The sequence below is a fragment of the Macrosteles quadrilineatus genome, unplaced genomic scaffold (assembly GCF_028750875.1).
Source record: "Macrosteles quadrilineatus isolate MER2022 unplaced genomic scaffold, UCM_ALF_1.0 Scaffold_1__1_contigs__length_201487025, whole genome shotgun sequence".
Classification (NCBI taxonomy): Eukaryota; Metazoa; Arthropoda; class Insecta; order Hemiptera; family Cicadellidae; genus Macrosteles; species Macrosteles quadrilineatus.
Window position 1 is genome coordinate 158025013 of NW_026542594.1, and position 24034 is coordinate 158049046.

Sequence of the window (24034 nt, forward strand, 5' to 3'; positions counted from 1 at the left end):
GGTAACACTTTTGTTGATGTGTAAAAAACATAATCGATAATTAATTATATTAAATTTTATTTTTGACTGTTATCAGTTAATTCTAACAGCCATTCTTATTCACAAATTCACTTAAAATTCGTGTCTAAATATTCTACATGATCCTAGACATCTTGTGCAAATTGTGTCGGTAACAATAAGATATTGTCCTGAGGATGCAAAAAAAAATACAGATACCTATGGTTTTTTTGTGAATTGAAAGAACACGCAACACTCAACGTTGTTTTAATGTTTCGCTTCAACTTTTTTGGGGGTAAGTACAGGTAATTGTGCACTGTTCATATACATTCATGCCCTGCAATATTTATTTGTGTGTTTTAATGTCTAGACAAAGAAGAAAATTAAAACTATATATCCTTTTAATTGATTGAAGAAGAGACTATGTCGTTGGGCTAGTAACAGGAAGAATAAAACTAAGGGGAGAAAGATATTTTCCGGAACCAGCAGTCGAGCAGTGCCGTGTCACGGTTGATATCGACTCGTTTTTGGCCGTATTCATCCGTAATGAATTTGGATATGAGGTTTGGTCCTAGATTCATTGGTGGATGTGAATACGCCCGCTCATTGAAGTGGTTACCCAACCGCAACGTCACCAGTAGCTAACTCATCTTGAAATCCTGTTGTATAGGTTTGAAAATATCTTTGTTTTTAGCTATATAAATAGTAGTTTTGGTCTACTGTATTTGGATGTAAAATATTCTATTGTGGGAGATGGTAACCCTGTGATCCAAATATGTAAGCTTCAGTAATTTTAAGGTAAGAATTTTTATATATCGGCGCTACCTCTCAAATGTAGTTATTGCACAATCTCATCCAAAGTTTTGTACAATAAAGTATTAGTTTTCTATTGTTTCAAAGATGAAGGGAGAACTTTGTTACCAATACGACTGATCATGACGCTCGATAACTAGGTCATGAGTAATTGAGATTGCACATGAAATGTGTGGTGTGTGGCGTGCGTGTGCGTGTGTGAGCGGTGTGCTGTGTGTATGTTATGTACGGTACCGCGGCACAGATAGCCACTATTTGGCACTGGGCCACACATAGATAAGCGCGCTGTGCGATGTGGCAACACCGGGAACCTCCCCCACGTCACATTGATGCCACATCGTGCAGCTCGCATACCATCTCGGCTACAAAACTAATTGTCCCGCTAGTGTTTATATCACACCTGCAGTACAAACATTGTCAATCCAAACAATCCAAAACACAAATGTTTTGTTACATAAAGACAAATTATTGTTTATTTCTCCTAAAATACTAAACAACTGGATGGATATTGCTCGTTTCCTCATCAACGGTTTGCCAATTCGATCTTGAGAAAAGTCAGTAGATCTCTAAAGTTTGGAGCGTAGACGTAGCTGTCCATGCTTTTACGTACATTTTTTTAAGTGTTACTGTCTAAGAAATAGCGGAAATGATTCAGTAAAAAATTGCAGAAAAAAACTTCTCACTAAATTTAAATTTCACCTACACATTCAGTCTAAAATCAGAACTCACTGAGAAAAGTCAACAATCAACTCACATCTGTCCAAATGCTATCAACATAAGAACATTGTTGATTATAATCGCCATATTATTTAGCATGTTCATTTTTTAAAGTTGATTTTATACATTATATAAAAAGAACGTGTACTGTACAGTGTTCCTCACACTGATACATGATACAGCTGTCTCATGAAAAGGTAGAGCTTGTGTAAGTTCATCTCCCGGGTCGTACCAAGGGGTATAGATAGTTATAAAGTAACGTTTACTGTACATCACATAGAACACTGTGGTTCGCAATGATACATGACACAGTTGCCTCTTGAGATGGTAACACTGTTGTGAGTAAGAGTGGAGGTTCATCTCGCCGGGGTCATACAAAGGGGTAGAGGGATATAAAGGAACTTTTACTGTACACTGTACCTCCCACTGATACATAACACAGTTACCTCATGAGAAGGTAACACTGTTGTGAGTAAGAGTGGAGGTTCATCTCGCCGGGGTCATACAAAGGGGTAGAGGGATATAAAGGAACTTTTACTGTACACTGTACCTCCCACTGATACATAACACAGTTACCTCATGAGAAGGTAACACTGTTGTGAGTAAGAGTGGAGGTTCATCTCGCCGGGGTCATACAAAGGGGTAGAGGGATATAAAGGAACTTTTACTGTACAGTGTACACTGTACCTCCCACTGGTACATGACACAGTTGCCTCATGAGATGGTAACACTGTTGTGAGTAAGAGTGGAGGTTCATCTCGCCGGGGTCATACAAAGGGGTAGAGGGATATAAAGGAACTTTTACTGTACAGTGTACACTGTACCTCTTCTTACTGGTACATGACACAGTTGCCTCATGAGATGGTAACACTGTTGTGAGTAAGAGTGGAGGTTCATCTCGCCGGGGTCATACAAAGGGGTAGAGGGATATAAAGGAACTTTTACTGTACAGTGTACACTGTACCTCCCACTGGTACATGACACAGTTGCCTCATGAGATGGTAACACTGTTGTGAGTAAGAGTGGAGGTTCATCTCGCCGGGGTCATACAAAGGGGTAGAGGGATATAAAGGAACTTTTACTGTACACTGTACCTCCCACTGGTACATGACACAGTTGCCTCATGAGATGGTAACACTGTTGTGAGTAAGAGTGGAGGTTCATCTCGCCGGGGTCATACAAAGGGGTAGAGGGATATAAAGAAACTTTTACTGTACACTGTACCTCCCTCTGCTACATGACACAGTTGCCTCATGAGATGGTAACACTGTTGTGAGTAAGAGTGGAGGTTCATCTCGCCGGGGTCATACAAAGGGGTAGAGGGATATAAAGAAACTTTTACTGTACACTGTACCTCCCACTGGTACATGACACAGTTGCCTCATGAGATGGTAACACTGTTGTGAGTAAGAGTGGAGGTTCATCTCGCCGGGGTCATACAAAGGGGTAGAGGGATATAAAGGAACTTTTATTGTACACTGTACCTCCCACTGCTACATGACACAGTTGCCTCATGAGATGGTAACACTGTTGTGAGTAAGAGTGGAGGTTCATCTCGCCGGGGTCATACAAAGGGGTAGAGGGATATAAAGAAACTTTTACTGTACACTGTACCTCCCACTGGTACATGACACAGTTGCCTCATGAGATGGTAACACTGTTGTGAGTAAGAGTGGAGGTTCATCTCGCCGGGGTCATACAAAGGGGTAGAGGGATATAAAGAAACTTTTACTGTACACTGTACCTCCCACTGGTACATGACACAGTTGCCTCATGAGATGGTAACACTGTTGTGAGTAAGAGTGGAGGTTCATCTCGCCGGGGTCATACAAAGGGGTAGAGGGATATAAAGAAACTTTTACTGTACACTGTACCTCCCACTGCTACATGACACAGTTGCCTCATGAGATGGTAACACTGTTGTGAGTAAGAGTGGAGGTTCATCTCGCCGGGGTCATACAAAGGGGTAGAGGGATATAAAGAAACTTTTACTGTACACTGTACCTCCCACTGCTACATGACACAGTTGCCTCATGAGATGGTAACACTGTTGTGAGTAAGAGTGGAGGTTCATCTCGCCGGGGTCATACAAAGGGGTAGAGGGATATAAAGAAACTTTTACTGTACACTGTACCTCCCACTGCTACATGACACAGTTGCCTCATGAGATGGTAACACTGTTGTGAGTAAGAGTGGAGGTTCATCTCGCCGGGGTCATACAAAGGGGTAGAGGGATATAAAGAAACTTTTACTGTACACTGTACCTCCCACTGCTACATGACACAGTTGCCTGATGAGATGGTAACACTGTTGTGAGTAAGAGTGGAGGTTCATCTCGCCGGGGTCATACAAAGGGGTAGAGGGATATAAAGAAACTTTTACTGTACACTGTACCTCCCACTGGTACATGACACAGTTGCCTGATGAGATGGTAACACTGTTGTGAGTAAGAGTGGAGGTGTATCTTCCCGAGCCGTACAAATTGGTAGAGAGACGCAAAGGAACGCTAAGACAACGCTCACACTGTACCATTGCAGTACACCGTACAGTGGGCCTATGATTGATTTTCAGCCCTGGCAGCGCGGCGCGGGCTGGGCGAGGCTTTGCACATTTTGGTGCTACGGCGTTCGTGCAATTTATGCCTCAATTCCTATATTTCACCCCAAAGCGTTGTGCTTATAAAAACCCTCTCAGTGATGCTCTCATTTGAGCTTATCTAGTGGGTGGGGTTGGAAAATGTATTTGTAAGGGTTTCAATTGCTGAGAGTGGCAGTGAATCACCTCTAGGCTTATATATATATTAAGTATGTATTTAAAATAAAAAAATTGCGTTTTGGAAGAAATATACCTAAATACGCATACGACCGCTGAAATTATTAATTTTTTAGAAGTAATTGAATATAGTTTTTTGAAAATATTGTTAGAACACAAGGTTACCGTTAACTGGAATGCCTGGACGATATGAACATTCTTACATTATTAGTAAATAAACTTATCAATGATCTATTAACACAATCAATGTATACCTGGAGTGCTGTAACAGAACGTTCATATTTTTCCCCTAAAGGAACTACAAAATCACTAATGATAAAATAATTCCATACGAACTAACTATGGGAAAGTTTAAATCTGAAATAATACAAATCGGACTTTATGTGCATTTGATGTAACATTGACTTTCAATACTGCAAGTAGACATCTCATTTTTGTGGACCCCATCCCATTGGGAAGAATCAGTTCGTGGTTACATTTCTCCAAAATATTAGATTCACAATGCTTGGTGCTGTATGAAAAGTCGTTCCATATTCCAATCAGACGCAGACGGATGCATTATACATACACATAGACCTAACAGTTATATTAATTAGTTACTGGTAACAACAAAATTCCGTATTTGAAGGAATGTGGCAAAAATATTACTGCGTTGGATTGATTGCATAGGCCTCTTTGGGGCGGGACAGTTATTCATGAAATCCATCAGAACACTTTTATTATATTGTACCACGATCTTGTAATTTATCCTTAGATATGATTTAAAATTATATCGTTAATTTAATTTTCCGACACAGGTTTAGGCTCTTCCCAACAAGGCTGGCCACTGCCTAGCATATTCCGTTATAACTGTGGATTAGTCTTCTATTAATCCTTGACTCAATTAAACAAAAACAGCAAACTATTTCAGGTAATGTTCATCAAGGAAGTGTTGTTTGGTGACAATGAGTAGTATTCTGTAGGACCTGTCCTGGGTGGTGTATTGTACTCGGTATTGATCAATCCCCACTTGCCGCTTGGCGAGGGCGAGGGCGAGGACCCCTCGACAGATGTGGCGGTGGTGATCAGCTGATGTACAACCCAGCTGTGACGCGCGACCAGATGTTCTCAAGGTCGCGGGGGTCAACAAACGACCCCTCGCCTGACTGACAAGGACGCTCTGCCACCTCGTCACTTGTCACTTGTCACCTGTCATCGCAACAAGTCCCCTCACACTTGAAAAATAAAAATAACAATTTCTCTTAAGATGTTAGAGTGACATGGTGGCCTGTACCATATAATCAACCTTTTGACAGATAGTCTGTTCCCTTTGTGTTATTAGAAAACTGAGAAAACTGAAATGTTTATATTCTTTTGGATCTGTTACACATAGAGTCAAATAGTATATTTTAGCTAACCAACCCACTTTTTTTCTTTATGTGGTGATACGGTATAATGATTATAACAGGGTTTAGTGTGTTGTCAGTGCTAATTGATCAGTCAATAGTCAGGTAGGTAATTGTGTTAATTACACCTAATAGTTTTATTTTGTAGGCCTATAATGTTTGTGGTTTACGAATTTAACGACTCTACTGTTTGGTTTCAGGTAAACATTGTCGATGTGCAGTTCGTAAGTACACTGTAGTTTTTGACAAGGAATATATTGTACTAGGCGAAACCCGTCGAAATCGACGGTTACTTTCAAGGCTTAAGTTAATTCACCTAACTGCGATTAATTGGGTGAAATATACATATTTTGAGCATTTAGCATTGTTTAAAGAATAATAAGTGTAAAAACAATAATGATATTAATTGCGTTAGTTGCCATATTTGGTTGATAATTCAATGAATAAAATATTCCCCATACCGTACGTCATCGGAGTTATTATTAGTATGTTATATGGTATATCTTCCTTTGGAAGAACGTTTAAATAGTATTAAAATCGTATTGATGGATCTTTTGTAGTTGAACACTTCGTGATTTCATCAGTGTAATATGATTTTTTATTTCAAAAGAAAATATTTTAATATTCTAACTTTAAAGGGAGGTATATCCGTTACAGCGTAAGTTTGATTTTTCCTTCGTCACGTCGCGTCAGTTCGTATCGTACTTCTGTGCCAATGAATGAACCCTCTAGCATAGTTTTGAGAAATTATTGATTGTGGGGTTACTGTTAAAGCTGGAATTCCTTGACATGGGGGATGTCAGTTAATTGTCTCAGCCTTATCAATAACATAAAGTTGTCAATATAATCTCTCTATGGAATGTTAGGTGTAGTGGAATACTTGAAGGGAAGTTGGTTTTTATTCTTCTCCTCGTTTATATGGTCGTGCGGCTTCATAGGCAACAAATAATGCAAATGACATAGCAATGGGACATTTCCAAAAAGCAAAAATACTGTAAATTGGCTGTTATGTATATATTGATGGTTACATATTGTTAATCAACGTATCTTATAAAGGATTATGTGATCTAGTTTATATGACCTTTCTGTCATGACAGTAGCTGCGTAAATAGTATTTTCTCTTTGTACCATATTTTACAGCCAAAATGTCGTGTTATTTTCAATAATGTTACCAACCCAGTGCGCCAAAGTCCGTAATATAGGCAGGTGCAAATAGTTTGTCAAGATGGGTACCATTTTAGACAAAGTTTCTAAGTTTGGATTTTATTAGACACGATAAGAGCATATATTTCTACAAAAATATTTGATATGTGTAGAATAAAATGATAAAATGTAGGCAAAAGTGTAGAAAAAGGCAGACACCAACCCGTACAATAGATATAAGATAGTTCAATAAGAAATAATTTAAGAATTGCTGTAATAAAGGATTTTCCACTGATTTCGTAATGTAACGTTATATTGCAAAACATGACATGATAAAGAAGAAAATCAATTTTAAAATCAGAAAATAACATTGGTTATTTGGTAGAGAATTCAGTAACTCCCAATAAATGTGTGTTGTTTGAAATACAATTTAAAAATGAACAGCTGTTTCATTAAAAAGTATTATTCACATGGCCAAAATGTAAACAACTCTGTGGTGGGATATTTAAAGGCTTCTGGGGCTGAGTCCCAAGGGATTTTGATTAGTTCTTCTTTTGATAACTCATCTACAGACCAAGACCTTTCTTTGGACACCCCTACCAAGTTTCTACGCCCAGCCGTTTTATTTAGATTCCCCCATGTTAATCTTATGGGAGAAACTCCCAACTTTGATGGCATAAGGGGCAAAGCCTGATGATTTTTATTACGGGAATTGGTGAAAGGGGGCGTCTACACAAAAAATACTTTATTTTGACACGTCGTTTGTAAAAATCCGTCCATTATTAACGGAGGAGTAGTGTTTTGTAGAAATCGCCTTCACGTATTATATATAAGGACTAGCTGACCCGGCGAACTTCGTATCGCCAAAGTTATAGGTTTCCCCTAAGACAGACCGATGGAAAGAAAGTACCGTTAAGTTTAATTTTCAAGATGATCTCGTTGGCATCGCTCAATCACGTCCTGGTTGAAGTTCGTTCGCTACGCTCACTCACCTTTGGGTTGGAGCTCGTTCGCTACGCTCACTCACCTTTAGGTTGGAGCTCGTTCGCTGCGCTCACTTGCCTTCAGGTTAGCTCGTTCGCTACGCTAACTCGCCTCCAGGTTGAAGTTCGTTCGCTACGCTCACTCACCTTTGGGTTGGAGCTCGTTCGCTACGCTCACTCACCTTTAGGTTGGAGCTCGATCGCTGCGCTCACTTGCCTTCAGGTTAGCTCGTTCGCTACGCTAACTCGCCTCCAGGTTGAAGTTCGTTCGCTACGCTCACTCACCTTTTGGTTGCAAATTAGCTGTTGTCATAAATGTAAAAGAAATAATAGTGCTGCACCCTGTTGGTAATCCTTGTAACTTTAATGCTATTGAACATCATAGAACAGAACCAACTTGTTTAATTGAAACAGCTGTTAAGATTCATTAATTCCATTTCTCATAAGGTTAACATGGGAAACTCCAGAGCCACTGGGGCGGAGCCCTTTTAAGAATTTCGAAACGGGAAATAGTTTACTTTCTATTCGCATACCTACAGAATTTACACACCAAATTTCATAACGATCGGTGAAGTCGTTCCGGAGGAGTTTGCAGACAAACACTGTGACACGAGAATTTTATATATTAGATTTGAACAGTGTCTCCTACTTATTCTTTAACCCGGCTGACTTATTCTAACTGGGTTGAGAATGATTCCACCAACTAAGAAAATACTAATATGTTGATTCTTGTCTCCAGTGTTGTAAACAAGTGTCAAGTCCTAGAAACGCAATTAAAGATTTCCTATGGTATTTTTCAAATCTTATTATCCTAAAACTAATACTGTACTGAATATTTGTGTAAGAACGTGTGTAATATCCATTCATCTACCAAATATGAAGTCCTGTGTGTCGTCGTTTTTCTGAACACTTTTTAAACAAACACCGGTGGACCAATTCAGCTGAGGTACGTTTCAAAGACCGATGTAGAGTCGTAAATAAATACTGTAATTAGTGTTATGGATAATTTGTGGATTACTTACTGTAAATCATTCGTTAATTATTTCCAACATTAGATATGCAATACATGTGGGACTCAACTCCATCCAAAACTAAACAAATATTTAAATTACAAAAGTGTGCATTGAGAATTATTTTTAATTGAAGCCACACCAATCCTGTAAGAAAGTATTTAATAATTGCCAGTTGACCTTTTACTCAATATTATATTTACGAAACATTACTGTATTTAAAGGACAATTTAAAGAAATTCTGGAAACATTATGAACTACCGTATGTGTGAAGAATTATAATTTGAGAAAACTACAAATATTTTCTCCTACTTTCCACGAAACAAATTTGTATGAAAAACATTCGTTTCAATGGAAGAAAATTATTTAACAAATTACCAATTAGTATTAAAAACTTTAAATTAAAAGAATACAAAAAAATAACAAATTGTCGCTGAGGATCCAATGTATTCTATTGAAGATTTTCTATGAAAAACGCTAAACAATTCAAAAATTACATTTTAAAGAGTTTAAATTAAAACTAAACCCAAGTTAAAAGTTAATTAATTGTAGTGTTGATTCAATGTATAGCATTCAGGAAACAAAATTTTCTCAACTATATTCGCCGTTCGATGGAGAACACTAAACGCCCGCTTGTCGTGCGAATGTGAACTTTTAACTTTCCACTTACAAACCTATAGGCATTTAGGATTGAGGGGTTTCCCCTCATAATCATAATTACATAACATGATTCACTGGCGTTTTCGTCTATTTTCCCTGACAACGGCATCGGCTATTCCGGTCAAAATCGTCCGGTCGTGAACCGGATAGAGAATTCAGAATATAGTACAGTAGGCCTAAATACAGATATCAGAACCTTTTATAGTATTTCGTTAGATTATCACGCATCTGATTATAAAAGTAATAATACGTGTGATTACGATGTTAAATAGTAAGACCATTTATTTACTCTGATTATATTAAAATTTAGTGTTAGGCTATATATTTGATATTACCTTATTGTACTTACGTATTATACGGAAGCCACTTAGACACCTCGTTGCGGTGGTTGTTAGGCTGGGTTATCATATATTTTTTATGGTTCATCTGGTATCGTTTGATTCATAACGAAACGAGGAAAGTTCTACAAACATATTTATGATAACCCAACCTAAAACAACCAACCGCACTAATAAGTGGCCTCCGTAAAATATAAAAGTATCCCATTTTATTTCCATCTAAAAGTAGGTACATATACTGAATAAAAAATGGACATACAATATATATTTTGTTGAATACAATTCCCTGTAAGTATTCACCTCGGTGTCCGGAAAGCCCATCTTTTCTAAACTCATTTACCTCGTTAAGCCTTTTATGGTGGGGGTAGTCATTTACAAATATTTCTATTTTTTGTCAATGATACTGTTTGCTTGATAGAATATGTTGCAAAGTCAATAGATAAACCCCTAGGTCTAGCCTGAAGTAATGTGAAAAACAATCCCAGGCTCGTGCCTAGCGTCCTAGGACAAAAAAAAAAAAAAAAAAAAAAAAAAAATATGACAGCGAGGGAGCGGTGAGGGGGGCGGGGTTGCTATCACAGCTGTTAGGTCGCCGATAAGCTCAAGGCCGCTCCTCCCCATCCCACACCTACTGCGGCTTATCACTGACAACCTTGCCATCTTAGATAACTTTTACATTACCACAGTTACCTGAACCACACGTCTAAACTCATCTATTCTTTACATTCCAGAGATTCTTGTTGCGTAATATTGTGTTTACGAGAATAGCGCACACAGATTTAGATAAACTAATCTAAAATAGTTTTAAACAGATGGATCTTGATCGATAGAAAAAGTTGTATCGCATACCACAGACAATGGGTTACAATGTGTGTGAGCCTACCCCTATCACACCTTAAAACTCCTCAAACGAGATGTATATCAAATGACTAGACCATACTTGTAAGAGAACTACTGATCTATAAAGGGAGATCAATTTCTTACAACCATTTACTCCAACATACTTGAAACCAACACATAAACATATTATATTTACTAGAGGTCGTCTGGTGGTCGAAAACTCGACCAAAAATATGTACAGTACAGACTTCTCTATTTTCACCCCACGCTGTAAACTATAAAACATGTGATTAGAATTTCTTCCATTGGTTTTGATTTTCTGTTTATATTTCATTGTTATTTCGTCGCCATCATGGCAACCCATAATGAGACCCATCTTATTTCAAATTTAAAATGATTTTTTGTGCTTATCTTTGAGCCTATTTTAATTTTTAAAGGGATTCTGGCGCAGATTTTTCCTTGCGATGCACACGAGCTGAGGAAAAAGGTTTTCAAGAAACATGCTTGCTTATATTAATATATAGGATATAAATATATAAAACACAATACGAATTTGATGAGTACGATAAACCATCAGATATAGTGAACAAATTGCAGTAAATTTAATTGTATCTCCAATTACTCTCGAGCAATGTGAGTGTTATTAATGTGAATCTAACAAAATATTAAGTATATAATCGACAGTAAATTATGGATTTAACTTAGAGGCAGGATAAAAACAAAATATCCGCTTAACAATACTGTAGATTGTAGAAGTAGAATACATCAGTAGGCCTAGTGTCCTGTCTTTGCTACTCAGATCCATCACATTAAACAGAATACAAGAACTTTGGAAATTCTCGATAAAAAAATTAAGTTGAAAAACTCCGCTTAGATGAAGCAAGATTCCCTGTACATGCAGCGTAGTAATAATTAATACATTCTTTGAAACTTCCCTTTACCCCACGCCTAGTATATAAGGTGGAATAATAGTTTACATTTAACGTATCCCATGTCCATAATCAGGATAAGTGCAAACACGTATCCCCTGTACGATGTTAAAATAATTACAGACCAAATCACTAATGTCCACAAAGTAAGATTAATTACAGTGTATGGCTCCCCTGTATACAGTCAGAGTATTTGCAGTGCATGACTCTCCTGTATAGAGTCAGAGTAATTTCAGTGCATGACTCTCCTGTATACAGTCAGAGTATTTACAGTGCATGACTCTCCTGTATATAGTCGGAGTAATTGCAGTGCATGACTCCCCTGTATACAGTCAGAGTAATTACAGTGCATATCTAAGTAATTACAGTGTATGACTTCCTGTACACAGTCAGAGTAATTACAGTGCAAGACTCTCCCGTATACAGTCAGAGTAATTACAGTGTATGACTCTCCTGTATACAGTCAGAGTATTTACAGTGCATGACTCTCCTGTATACAGTCGGAGTAATTGCAGTGCATGACTCCCCTGTATACAGTCAGAGTAATTACAGTGCATATCTAAGTAATTACAGTGTATGACTTCCTGTACACAGTCAGAGTAATTACAGTGCATGATTCTCCTGTATACAGTCAGAGTATTTACAGTGCATGACTCTCCTGTATACAGTCGGAGTAATTGCAGTGCATGACTCCCCTGTATACAGTCAGAGTAATTACAGTGCATATCTAAGTAATTACAGTGTATGACTTCCTGTACACAGTCAGAGTAATTACAGTGCAAGACTCTCCTGTATACAGTCAGAGTAATTACAGTGCATGACTCTCCTGTATACAGTCAGAGTAATTACAGTGCATGATTCTCCTGTATACAGTCAGAGTATTTGCAGTGCATGACTCTCCTGTATACAGTCGGAGTAATTGCAGTGCATGACTCCCCTGTATACAGTCAGAGTAATTACAGTGCATGTCTAAGTAATTACAGTGTATGACTATCCTGTACACAGGCAGAGTAATTACAGTGCATGATTCTCCTGTATACAGTCAGAGTATTTGCAGTGCATGACTCTCCTGTATACAGTCGGAGTAATTGCAGTGCATGACTCCCCTGTATACAGTCAGAGTAATTACAGTGCATGTCTAAGTAATTACAGTGTATGACTATCCTGTACACAGGCAGAGTAATTACAGCGCAAGACTCTCCTGTATACAGTCAGAGTAATTACAGTGCATGACTCTCCTGTATACAGTCTCAGTAATTACAGTGTATGACTATCATGTATACAGTCGGAGTAATTGCAGTGCATGACTCCCCTGTATACAGTCAGAGTAATTACAGTGTATGGCTCCCCTGTATACAGTCAGAGTATTTGCAGTGCATGACTCTCCTGTATACAGTCGGAGTAATTGCAGTGCATGACTCTCCTGTATACAGTCGGAGTAATTGCAGTGCATGACTCCCCTGTATACAGTCAGAGTAATTACAGTGCATGTCTAAGTAATTACAGTGTATGACTATCCTGTACACAGGCAGAGTAATTACAGTGCAAGACTCTCCTGTATACAGTCAGAGTAATTACAGTGCATGACTCTCCTGTATACAGTCTCAGTAATTACAGTGTATGACTATCATGTATACAGTCGGAGTAATTGCAGTGCATGACTCCCCTGTATACAGTCAGAGTAATTACAGTGCATGACTCTCCTGTATACAGTCAGAGTAATTACAGTGCATGACTCTCCTGTACACAGTCTAAGTAATTACAGTGTATGACTATCATGTAGACAGTCAGAGTAATTACAGTGCATGACTCTCCTGTACACAGTCAGAGTAATTACAGTGTATGACTATCATGTAGACAGTCAGAGTAATTACAGTGCATGACTCTCCTGTATACAGTCAGAGTAATTACAGTGCATGACTCTCCTGTACACAGTCTAAGTAATTACAGTGTATGACTATCATGTAGACAGTCAGAGTAATTATAGCGCATGACTCTCCTGTATACAGTCAGAGTAATTACAGTGCATGACTGTCCTGTATACAGTCAGAGTAATTGCAGTGCATGACTGTCCTGTATACAGTCAGAGTAATTGCAGTGCATGACTGTCCTGTATACAGTCAGAGTAATTACAATGCATGACTCTCCTGTATACAGTCAGAGTAATTACAGTGCATGACTCTCTTGTATACAGTCAGAGTAATTACAGTGCATGACTCTCCTGTACACAGTCTGAGTAATTACAGTGCATGACTCTCCTGTATACAGTCAGAGTAATTGCAGTGCATGACTCTCCTGTATACAGTCAGAGTAATTACAGTGCATGACTTTCCTGTACACAGACAGAGTAATTACAGCGCATTTCGTCCCGTACAAAGATAGAGTAATTACAGTACGCATCTTACATCACAAGCACAGTCAGGTATATTATAATATGGTTATTGCCAAGTCAAAGTAATTACTGTTCTCTTTAGCTCTGTACAAAGATACAGTAATTACGGTACACATCTTGTCTTACCTTACATAGTGAGTAAATACAATTCACGCTATCTCTGTACAAAGGTAGTGTAAATAATTACAGTACACATCTTACATCACAAGCACAGTCAGGTATATTATAATATGGTTATTGCCAAGTCAAATTAATTACTGTTCTCTTTAGCTCTGTACAAAGATACAGTAATTACGGTACACATCTTGTCTTACCTTACATAGTGAGTAAATACAATTCACGCTATCTCTGTACAAAGGTAGTGTAAATAATTACAGTACACATCTTTCCTTACACGGTCTGAGTAATTACTGTAGGCCTACACTCTACCCCTTTTCACTTTCAAAGTAAAAACTATCTTTGAAACCCTGTACACTGGACATCCAGGCTAGCGTACATAATATTTCCAGTTTTACGAGTACTCTGTTCAACCAGTACTGATATCTAGCGTAAGGCATAGAGAAACAATAAAATTATTGTTTTAACGTCCCCCAGCAACGAGTCAAAGTAATTTTAGTACACAACTCCCATGCACACATAATGTGCGTATATATATAAAATTTTGTACTATATTTCTAAATTTTTTTTCTTACCACTGCATGGAAATTATCACATTGCCATACCTGTAAACAGTAAGCTACGCGAAATAGCTCATTGCCGCACCCTAATCAGCTGATTTCACAGAGTTGTCTTTTCTAGACCAATAACAGCTGTGGAGTAACTACAGTAACATGTTTTCCGTGACATAAGTTAGTTAACAAGCAAATAACATACGTAACCTTAAAAAAGCATAACTAAAATTATATATATACATAAAAAATGTTAACTTGGGTGTTAGGAAAATCTAATGTTGCAAACTTAATACGAACAAATTGCGCTCATAATAGCTATTATAGAAAAACATACTTTTACTTCATTGAAGCAACATTTTGTAATCACGTTTAGCATTTTAAAAATTTTAATTTAGAGTAGACGGATAAAATAACTTAAATTGATTTATGATCTTAATAACTATCTATTATTTTAACCATAAATACATTATCAATGTCAACCATTATACATGTGTATATACTATTTTTATCAATATATTATGTTGTAGAAATTCCAGATTTGTTTAATGTTAATAATTTCTGGGTTGAAACACATGTTGTAAATAATGCTAGTGTAGTTGCGTTCGTAAAAACAGGAACTCCGAAGACTGACGTAATTGCCTCCCGCTCTGCGATCAAATCCCGACTAAACACTAAATCCCGTTTGTGGAGGGAAACACGGTTGTTAGCAACAACAGTGGAGTGGGGGGTTCAACATGGCCGCCGTATCACCATGACAACACACGTGTTGTGGGCGCGGCGAGCTTGACTCCGCCTCCGCGGCCATCTTGGAACTGCGGTGGAACGTTTGGTGCTGCTTCTAGCGGCCGGGAACCAAACTAAATTACTCATTGTTGGCAAAGGGAGAGGATTTCCGCTTATTCCGGAGGAAGCTTTTGGGAGGGCAGTCCGCTATTGATGCCATTTCATTTTATCATACAAGACGAGGGACTAATTCAATTTGCGCCTCTTCTCTTTGCGGATCAACTGAGGCGAATCGGGGAAATATTCAAATAAACGTCTGATTCTTAGATCCCACGTAATTTACGGTTGAATTGTAGTCGAGAAGCCGCAACGTTTTATATCACCATCACTCAGCAGATTTACCCTAACGCTATTTGCTGCTAATGAACGCGAATACCGGAGATGACTGACGATTCAAGCAGTGGAATCGAGCTTAATGCCGATACTGTATTATGATTGTAACTGATTTTGTAATCTGTAAAATATAAAATACAAAATCGTTTCTTCAATTAATGAAGCATTTACAGAGTCCGGAGGAAGTATAAATAGTTGTGATCACGATTCCTAGTAGGACTACAAAGGGTCAGGGACGGGGGTTTGGGTTTGATGTAGCAACCTCTGCGACATCGGCAGATCTTTTGGGGGAGCGGGAGAGGATATCAGGATTTGACTCGGGTAGTTGGTTAAGAAGCACACAAAATATTTATCGATACTTCCTTAATTTATTAGTGTGGTAATCATGCAGTTACAATCCCAACATTTAATTATGATATAAATAATTGTTTTTATCTGCAGTTATATTTATAATGTAATTGAATTATTATGTTTTATTGGTACATTATCATATAATAGGCTTTCATTTTTTGTGTATATAATTTTGGGTTTTTATCTGTAATTATGTAGTCATTTTCAAATAATCTCACCTAATCTATTGTTAGTCGCATCCCATACTCAAATGGACAACAAAATCCAACCACTCGCCTAGAACCCTTTTATAATCTATATCTATTCTATTTACTTATTTAATACGCAAGCAGGATTTTTGTGACAATTACTCCTCCGAAACTACTGAACCGATTGACATGTTTTTGGTGTCATTGGAAACAGCGTAACGTGAAGTTGTGCAGGAAACTTTCTTTTTAGGGAAATAATTAGAGAGTGAGGCCCTGGGGCCCTTTAAAGTTACGTATTTCTCCATAAGATTAACATAGGAAACAAAAATTGTTATGAAACTCCAGCTGTTGTCAGAAATGCTGTTCTGCTATTTAATTTCATTTGTTTACAAGAAGAAGAAGAATTGTTTCTTGGTGCCATCTGGTCAATGAATTGTACTTTTGCATATATTTTAAATGATATACACTAGCCTATATAAAATAATGGTACTGTAATACATTAAGAGATATTCATTTAAATAATCAATAAGTACGATTGAGCCTTTTCCTATATGTTTCCTGGTAAGTGTGTTGTATCTGTTTCTTATAGTATATTACAGTATTTTAAAGTAAAACCAAATTATTCTTTTCCGCAATCTGATCCCGTAGCGAAGCACGGGCAGAGCAACTAGTACGATATTATTTTAAAATTAAACAGATTTGAAAATCCGTAAATTTTACCAAGAACCTCGTTATGACTGGGTCAAAAAGTGTAAGAAAGTGCAATGGTATATTGTGTACATTATTGATTACTAAAGGAAATAGGAAATTTACTAGAATAGAATAGACTTTATTTACAAAAATGTTCCAGGTAATTTGAGTTTTGAATTTACAACAGTTATAAAATACAACTAATACAAACATTTACAATTATAAATTCACTAATAATTAACTGTTTCTATCCATTGGTACTCCATACAGAAAATAATCAATTTTATTTGGGTAAACCGTTTTTAGGCTTAAGTTGAAGCCCATAATTATTCTGTAGCGTAGTTAAAAAAACCTAAGTCCTGTTAAGGGTGCTCTTTGTACCTCCATTTTAAGCATAATGAATTTCTATGTGAACTACAATTCCCGTACTCCAGAGCCCGAATCACGCTATTTAAAGACACGTTTACAATAAATGGTCTGAATAATAAGTATACAGAATAGTTCTATAGGCCTACTGTTAAACATTGATGAACTCTGTTTAAGGTCGATTGATGGTGGACGATTTGTTTACTACAGATTTATGCTAAGGAAAAGAATGTCGTTGAAGATTTCTGATACCATTTGATAGGTTTTGTGTCATTTGCGTTAATGTTAAAAGAAACATGCCCTTGCGGTAGTTTCATATTATATCGTCTACATTTATTTGATCAAAGCATATGCAGCAGTGTGCTGTGCAGCCTGTGCTGTGCATGTTTTGATGTTCGTTCTCGTTGTACGGTGACGTGTGAGTGTTGCGCCTGTTGCGCCGAGATCGATATCTCCCGCACGCGAGCGCACATTACCATAATAGTGTTCTCCGAGTATAAATAATAACCGTGCGAGTGTGTGTGTGTTGATTGATCCGCTTCCTGTGTGCCACAGCGAGTGTTCTGTCCTTCAATCCTGGGAAACTGAGTAGAATATTGTGTGTACTGTGTATGTGTAGGCCTACACTGCACCACTGCACAGCCATTATGCGCATTCATCGTTACATTGAACTTGTAGTGAGTCAAAAGTTCGAAAGAGTCTTTAAAATACTGTTTCATAAAAAATTTGTTATTTTTTATGTACGAGAGATGTCATGCTCGCCTTTAACCAGCTGTTGTGTGTTTAAATTGTGACAGAGGCTGCATTCTAACACGACCATAGTCATTATGACATTATTTTAAGCAAAATCTTACTTCCCATTTTGTTGGATTGTATAATATGTGACGTTAGATTCATTCTTCAGTACCGTTACCGTACATCACAGAGAAGTAAGATACTACTTAAGATTATCTGCGTTTACATTAAAAGAGTAGCAGATATTGATTCAAATAATTTTCAAACCTATCGAGGATTGCTGACTCGAGGCGATTTAAATCTTGTGGCAAAGAAAACAAATCAGCCACATCATTAAACTCTCATTTAGTTTGGCGATCCAGTTTTAAAGTTCGACCTTTATCGCTTTTCAAACACTTAATGACCAATTAATGCCATTAAAAACTGTTGGTTGTTTCAAGATCTGTGAACCGTGGCGTATTTTGATACGCCCTTTCAGTTTCAACTTGTTTATGCCGTTACCTTATTGACTGTTTACTTTAACATGTTGAAACACCGAAGTAGAAACTGTATATGTTCGATATTACCATAGATAAAACGTGTGTTGGCCAATCTATGATATTACCTTTGACTATCCAATAGTCAATGATATTACCTTGCACTATTAGGTACTCTATGCATTTGTAGAAAACAATGTAAATGTAAGCACATTCTATTTCTACTCACTGCTTGCTCTAAAGAATTAACAAAGTTGTCATGTTTAATTGCTAAATTTTAAACATGTCAAATAGTTAATAGGTGTATAGTAAAAAAGAGTACAGGGCTAGATCGATCATTCCTGACGATCCCTGCCAAAACTCGTGAGATGCTAAACCCTACGAACAGCAAGGGTTAGTGAAGGCAATTTGAAGAAACGTTGAACCATGGAGGGTATAGTGGGATACTTCAAGGTTCTCACGGAACTGGAAAGTCAGGGAAGGTTAGGGAAACTTGTATAAGGCAAGGGAAAGTTTTTAATAAAGGCCGCAAGTCAGGGAAATTTATTAAAAACTTGTATAGATTGCGTTACTAATTTTTTGGATGATTAGCTACGTTAAAATTAGAGAGGCCTAGTTGCTGAAAAGATGACTAAACTTCTGAAAAATCTGTGGGTAATGTAATTTTTATTTCAATGTTTGTTTTGTTTAGAGCTATAACTATTTTAAATTTGATTTCTGATTTCCTTCGCCGCAGCAAGCCTGCAGACTAAGCTGATTTCCATATACCAGGCTGGTTTTCTACTAAAATAATCCCTTAATATTGTCTGATTTATTTTCTATTAAATATCATCAATTTTAATAAGCCCTTAGGTTTGTTGCTTTAGGGAATGTAGTCCTGGAGTGGTTTTTTTTTTATAGAAAAACAAAAGAAAAATCAATCCCGGGTCTATATCTTACCATGAGGCATGCGTTAATGACACACTCCCTATATGAGAAATTCGCTTTTAAAAGGAGGTGTAAAGAGCGGCTATGAAGATGGCGGAGGCCTTTTAAAATTAAAAAAAAGTTGTTTTAAAGTAATAAATACTTAACCTATATCTAAATATTAAGAAAACTCACAGTATCTAAAATTTTCCGTGGTCAGGTAAATTAACAGAAAACGGTCAGGGTAGGTCAGGGAAAATCGAAAATTCACTAAAGATATTTTTGTGGGAACCCTGTACTTCTTCAAGGATGAGTCTTCGTTATGAGATTGTAACCGAAGACAACCAATTCCACGGGAGAAGTAATAAATAAACAGCATTAACTAATCTTTAGCTTCTAAAAAACTGTATCTGAACTGAAACAGCTGTGAGTTGTAGAGGGACCCATGTAACTGATGACTTATTGTTGGGTCGGTTTGTTGCAGGTTCTGGTCGAGTATGACGACACGGAGTGGCAGCGACGAGAGTGGATCAGCGTGTACAAGGACAACATATTCCAAGTGTTCATGGTGGAGTCGTCGCTGGTGTGGTGCGACAGGAAGGACCCCTACACCAGCCTCAAGTCGTCCGTCTTGTGGCCGGCACTTGTAAGTATCTAGCTGAGTGCCGTGGAAGGCCGGGCCTGATTGGTCGCGCTGAGGTTTGCAACAGCCCAAGTGGAGCGGATCGGCTCTATTTCCCTTTCCCCGGTTATACAAGGTTGACCGCGTGTCCACGTGCCAGGTTGGCATCTTTACGCCCGATGCCTATCTGACACGCTCGGCCGTTGTTGTACATTACCCTCTAATCGTATATCACAACACTTAAGTGTCACCGTACCAAATTTGTTTTCATTATGAGTTTTTATTTCTACTAGTGGTCAGCGTGTCGAGTCCACATAGAAATCCAACCTTGTAATCGATCTTGAAAAAATTTGCATGGAATCGCAGGTGTTTTTTTTTTTTTAGTTTACCGGCTCTTAGTTTTACAGTTCTTATCAACACAAATACCCGTGATAAATTCAAGCCCCAAGCGGCTGCTAAGAGGTTGTCCCTTTCTCTGCACATAGCACAAATTAGAAACAATTGGTTACACATAACCAAGCGGTTTGTTGACTGGAGCAAGGTAAAATATATAATTTAGCCTATGGCTTATAGTCTTTTTGGGATTCATTAAGGCTCCACCAGAACCGCACTCAAGCTTTCGTATGCAAATTTCTAACTGGTTTATTCTAATGTGATCAATATTAAATTAGTCATTAACATTATTTACGTTCTGAAAGCTACGTCGAATCAACTCCTGAAGCAGCCAGTTTTGCAATAAGTAAACTATAATTATATTGGAAATTGAATAAAAATTATTAATTTTATCAGGCAAGGTTATATGACAAAACAATGAAGAAAAATAATTAGCGCATTTATACTTAGATATTCTGATTTGCTCCTTCCCCTGGATGCCCAAGCACTGTGGCATATTTTTAACCTTTGGCAATAGCTTTGAGAAGTACTTTTGTGTGAAATTACTCCTAAGAAATTGAATGTACTACTTGCCAAATGACTAAATAGGTCGTTGACTCGTGAAGATTTGTTGATTTCAGTTGAAATCACTTTTAGAAACAGAAACACATTCCTCTGGCTGTGCAAATGTGCAAATTCATGTTGAATTGCTGACTGCCGAGTGAGCGGCGTGCTACATCTTGGCGGGAATGCTTGTTTACTGATCGGTGGCATGTTGATGTATTCATTATAAACAAGGTCGCCACACAACAGCACCCTGCGCCCACGGCTTGACACTGCGCCAACGTCCTACAGTCCCACATGCCACCACACCACTGACGTTGAAATAACTACCCTTATTATATACGTCTACACGGTTTCGCATAAAACTGGTGCTGAAATAACTACCGCACCCTTCCCCAGACGTCTACTCTACACAGTCTCACCACTGATGCTGAAATAACTACCCCACCTCCTTTAGACGTCTACACAGTCCCACATACCACTGGCGCTGAAATAACTACCCCCTTAAGACTTCTACACAGTCCCACACAATCACTGATGCTAAAATAACTACCCCCACCCCCTCTAGACGTCTACACAGCCTCACATACCACTGGCGCTGAAATAAAAAAAACCCTTGGACTTCTACACAGTCCCACACAATCACTGATGCTAAAATAACTACCCCACCCCCTTTAGACGTCTACACAGCCTCACATGCCACTGGCGCTGAAATAACAATCCCCTTTAGACTTCTACACAGTCCCACACAATCACTGATGCTAAAATAACTACCCCACCCCCTTTAGACGTCTACACAGCCTCACATACCACTGGCGCTGAAATAACAACCCCCCTTAGACTTCTACACAGTCCCACACAATCACTGATGCTAAAATAACTACCCCACCCCCTGACGTCTACACAGCCCCACATACCACTGGCACTGAAATAACAATCCCCTTTAACGTCTACGCAGTGTCATGTTATTTGAAACCTACTCTGTTGAACATGCATGTCCATTCTTTCAGTGTGATTTGACTCTTATTGATTTTTTCCCCTCGCGACACATACTGGTACCTCCTTTCGGCCGGTTTAAAGAACTATGAGCTTACTATGACGCCATTTTAAAAAGTTCATTTTTAGGTTACATCACACTCTGAACATTGCAACGGAAATATACGAATCAATGTTTATGGACTACTGTACTAGTAGTTGTAGCGCAAAGTATAACAGTTGTAGCGTGACGCTTGTTTCATGTTAAACCGTAATCTCCTTGAGACATCGTCACCCGCACGACACAAGCGGTGTCCTTCGCGAAGCAGTCTTTTTACGAACTTTTACAATAGAATTTTTTAGTGACGATGTTTTTTTTCCCCAACCTCTGAATCTGGGCGTTATCTTGCAGACATTCACGTCACTGGTGGCCACCATGGACTTGTCGTCTCAGAGACTTCAGCCCGTGGAATTCTTGGTGGATCAAGAACTCGCGTTCAAGGATCCGACTACACTCCTTCCGTACAAGGTAAGAAACAAATATTGTTGGCGTATTTATTTATCAAGTTTTGGAACTGGCTTGGATGTAATCAAAATTTACGTTTATGGGTATAAAAATAGTACAAATATTATTAATATGTTGATTTTGAGTGTTATTGTGTGCACCTCAACCTGTCAAAGATGGTGAGTCGGACTAATAACACCATATATTTTTTATCTGACAAATATTTTACGGCATTTGTGTGTATGTATGCTACGAAGCTTGTTCTGATTTAAAAAAGATGAGGTGTAGGACACAAGGCAGGAATTTTCTAAACATGGTGATATAGCCTAATACTTCTGACGTAGACCACAGGGATAGTGTGATATTGTAGACCATAGTGTGATAAGTGTTGGTGATATTGTTCTCCAGACATGGTTGGTTGTTCATCACAAAGAGGTGATACTATACTGATTACTGCTAATGTGGACCACAGGGATAGAAGTATTGGTAATATTGTTCTCCCGACATGAATGGTTGTTCAGGTGATACTATACTGATTACTGCTAATGTGGACCACAGGGATAGAAGTATTGGTAATATTGTTCTCCCGACATGGTTGGTTGTTCAGGTGATACTCTACTGATTACTGCTAATGTGGACCACAGGGATAGAAGTATTGGTAATATTGTTCTCCCGACATGAATGGTTGTTCAGGTGATACTCTACTGATTACTGCTAATGTGGACCACAGGGATAGAAGTATTGGTAATATTGTTCTCCCGACATGGTTGGTTGTTCAGGTGATACTCTACTGATTACTGCTAATGTGGACCACAGGGATAGAAGTGTTGGTGATATTGTTCTCCCGACATGAATGGTTGTTCAGGTGATACTATACTGATTACTGCTAATGTGGACCACAGGGATAGAAGTATTGGTAATATTGTTCTCCCGACATGAATGGTTGTTCAGGTGATACTCTACTGATTACTGCTAATGTGGACCACAGGGATAGAAGTATTGGTAATATTGTTCTCCCTACATGAATGGTTGTTCAGGTGATACTATACTGATTACTGCTAATGTGGACCACAGGGATAGAAGTGTTGGTGATATTGTTCTCCCGACATAGTTGGTTGTTCATCACATAGAGGTGATACTATACTGTTTACTGCTAATGTGGACCACAGGGATAGAAGTATTGGTAATATTGTTCTCCTGACATGGTTGGTTGTTCAGGTGATACTATACTGATTACTGCTAATGTGGACCACAGGGATAGAAGTGTTGGTGATATTGTTCTCCCGACATGGTTGGTTGTTCAGGTGATACTCTACTGATTACTGCATTAGCAGAGGATCAAGTACATCTGTTATTGCATATTGTTCTCCTGACATGGTTGGTTGTTCAGGTGATACTATACTGATTACTGCTAATGTGGACCACAGGGATAGAAGTGTTGGTTATATTGTTCTCCCGACATGGTTGGTTGTTCAGGTGATACTCTACTGATTACTGCATTAGCAGAGGATCAAGTAC

The 24034-nt window shown here is 38.2% G+C and overlaps 1 protein-coding gene across 2 annotated transcripts in view; it reads left to right on the plus strand.

Annotated features, from left to right (window-relative positions):
- Positions 1–24034, plus strand: part of LOC128988364 (lysine-specific demethylase 3A-like) — a 170488-nt gene that overhangs the window by 37576 nt on the left and 108878 nt on the right. For both annotated transcript variants that reach the window (XM_054409591.1, XM_054409602.1), the window contains exons 2-3: positions 19963–20124; positions 22424–22540. In XM_054409591.1, the coding sequence (XP_054265566.1) occupies positions 19963–20124; positions 22424–22540 (279 nt within the window). The remainder of the gene's footprint in view (positions 1–19962; positions 20125–22423; positions 22541–24034) is intronic.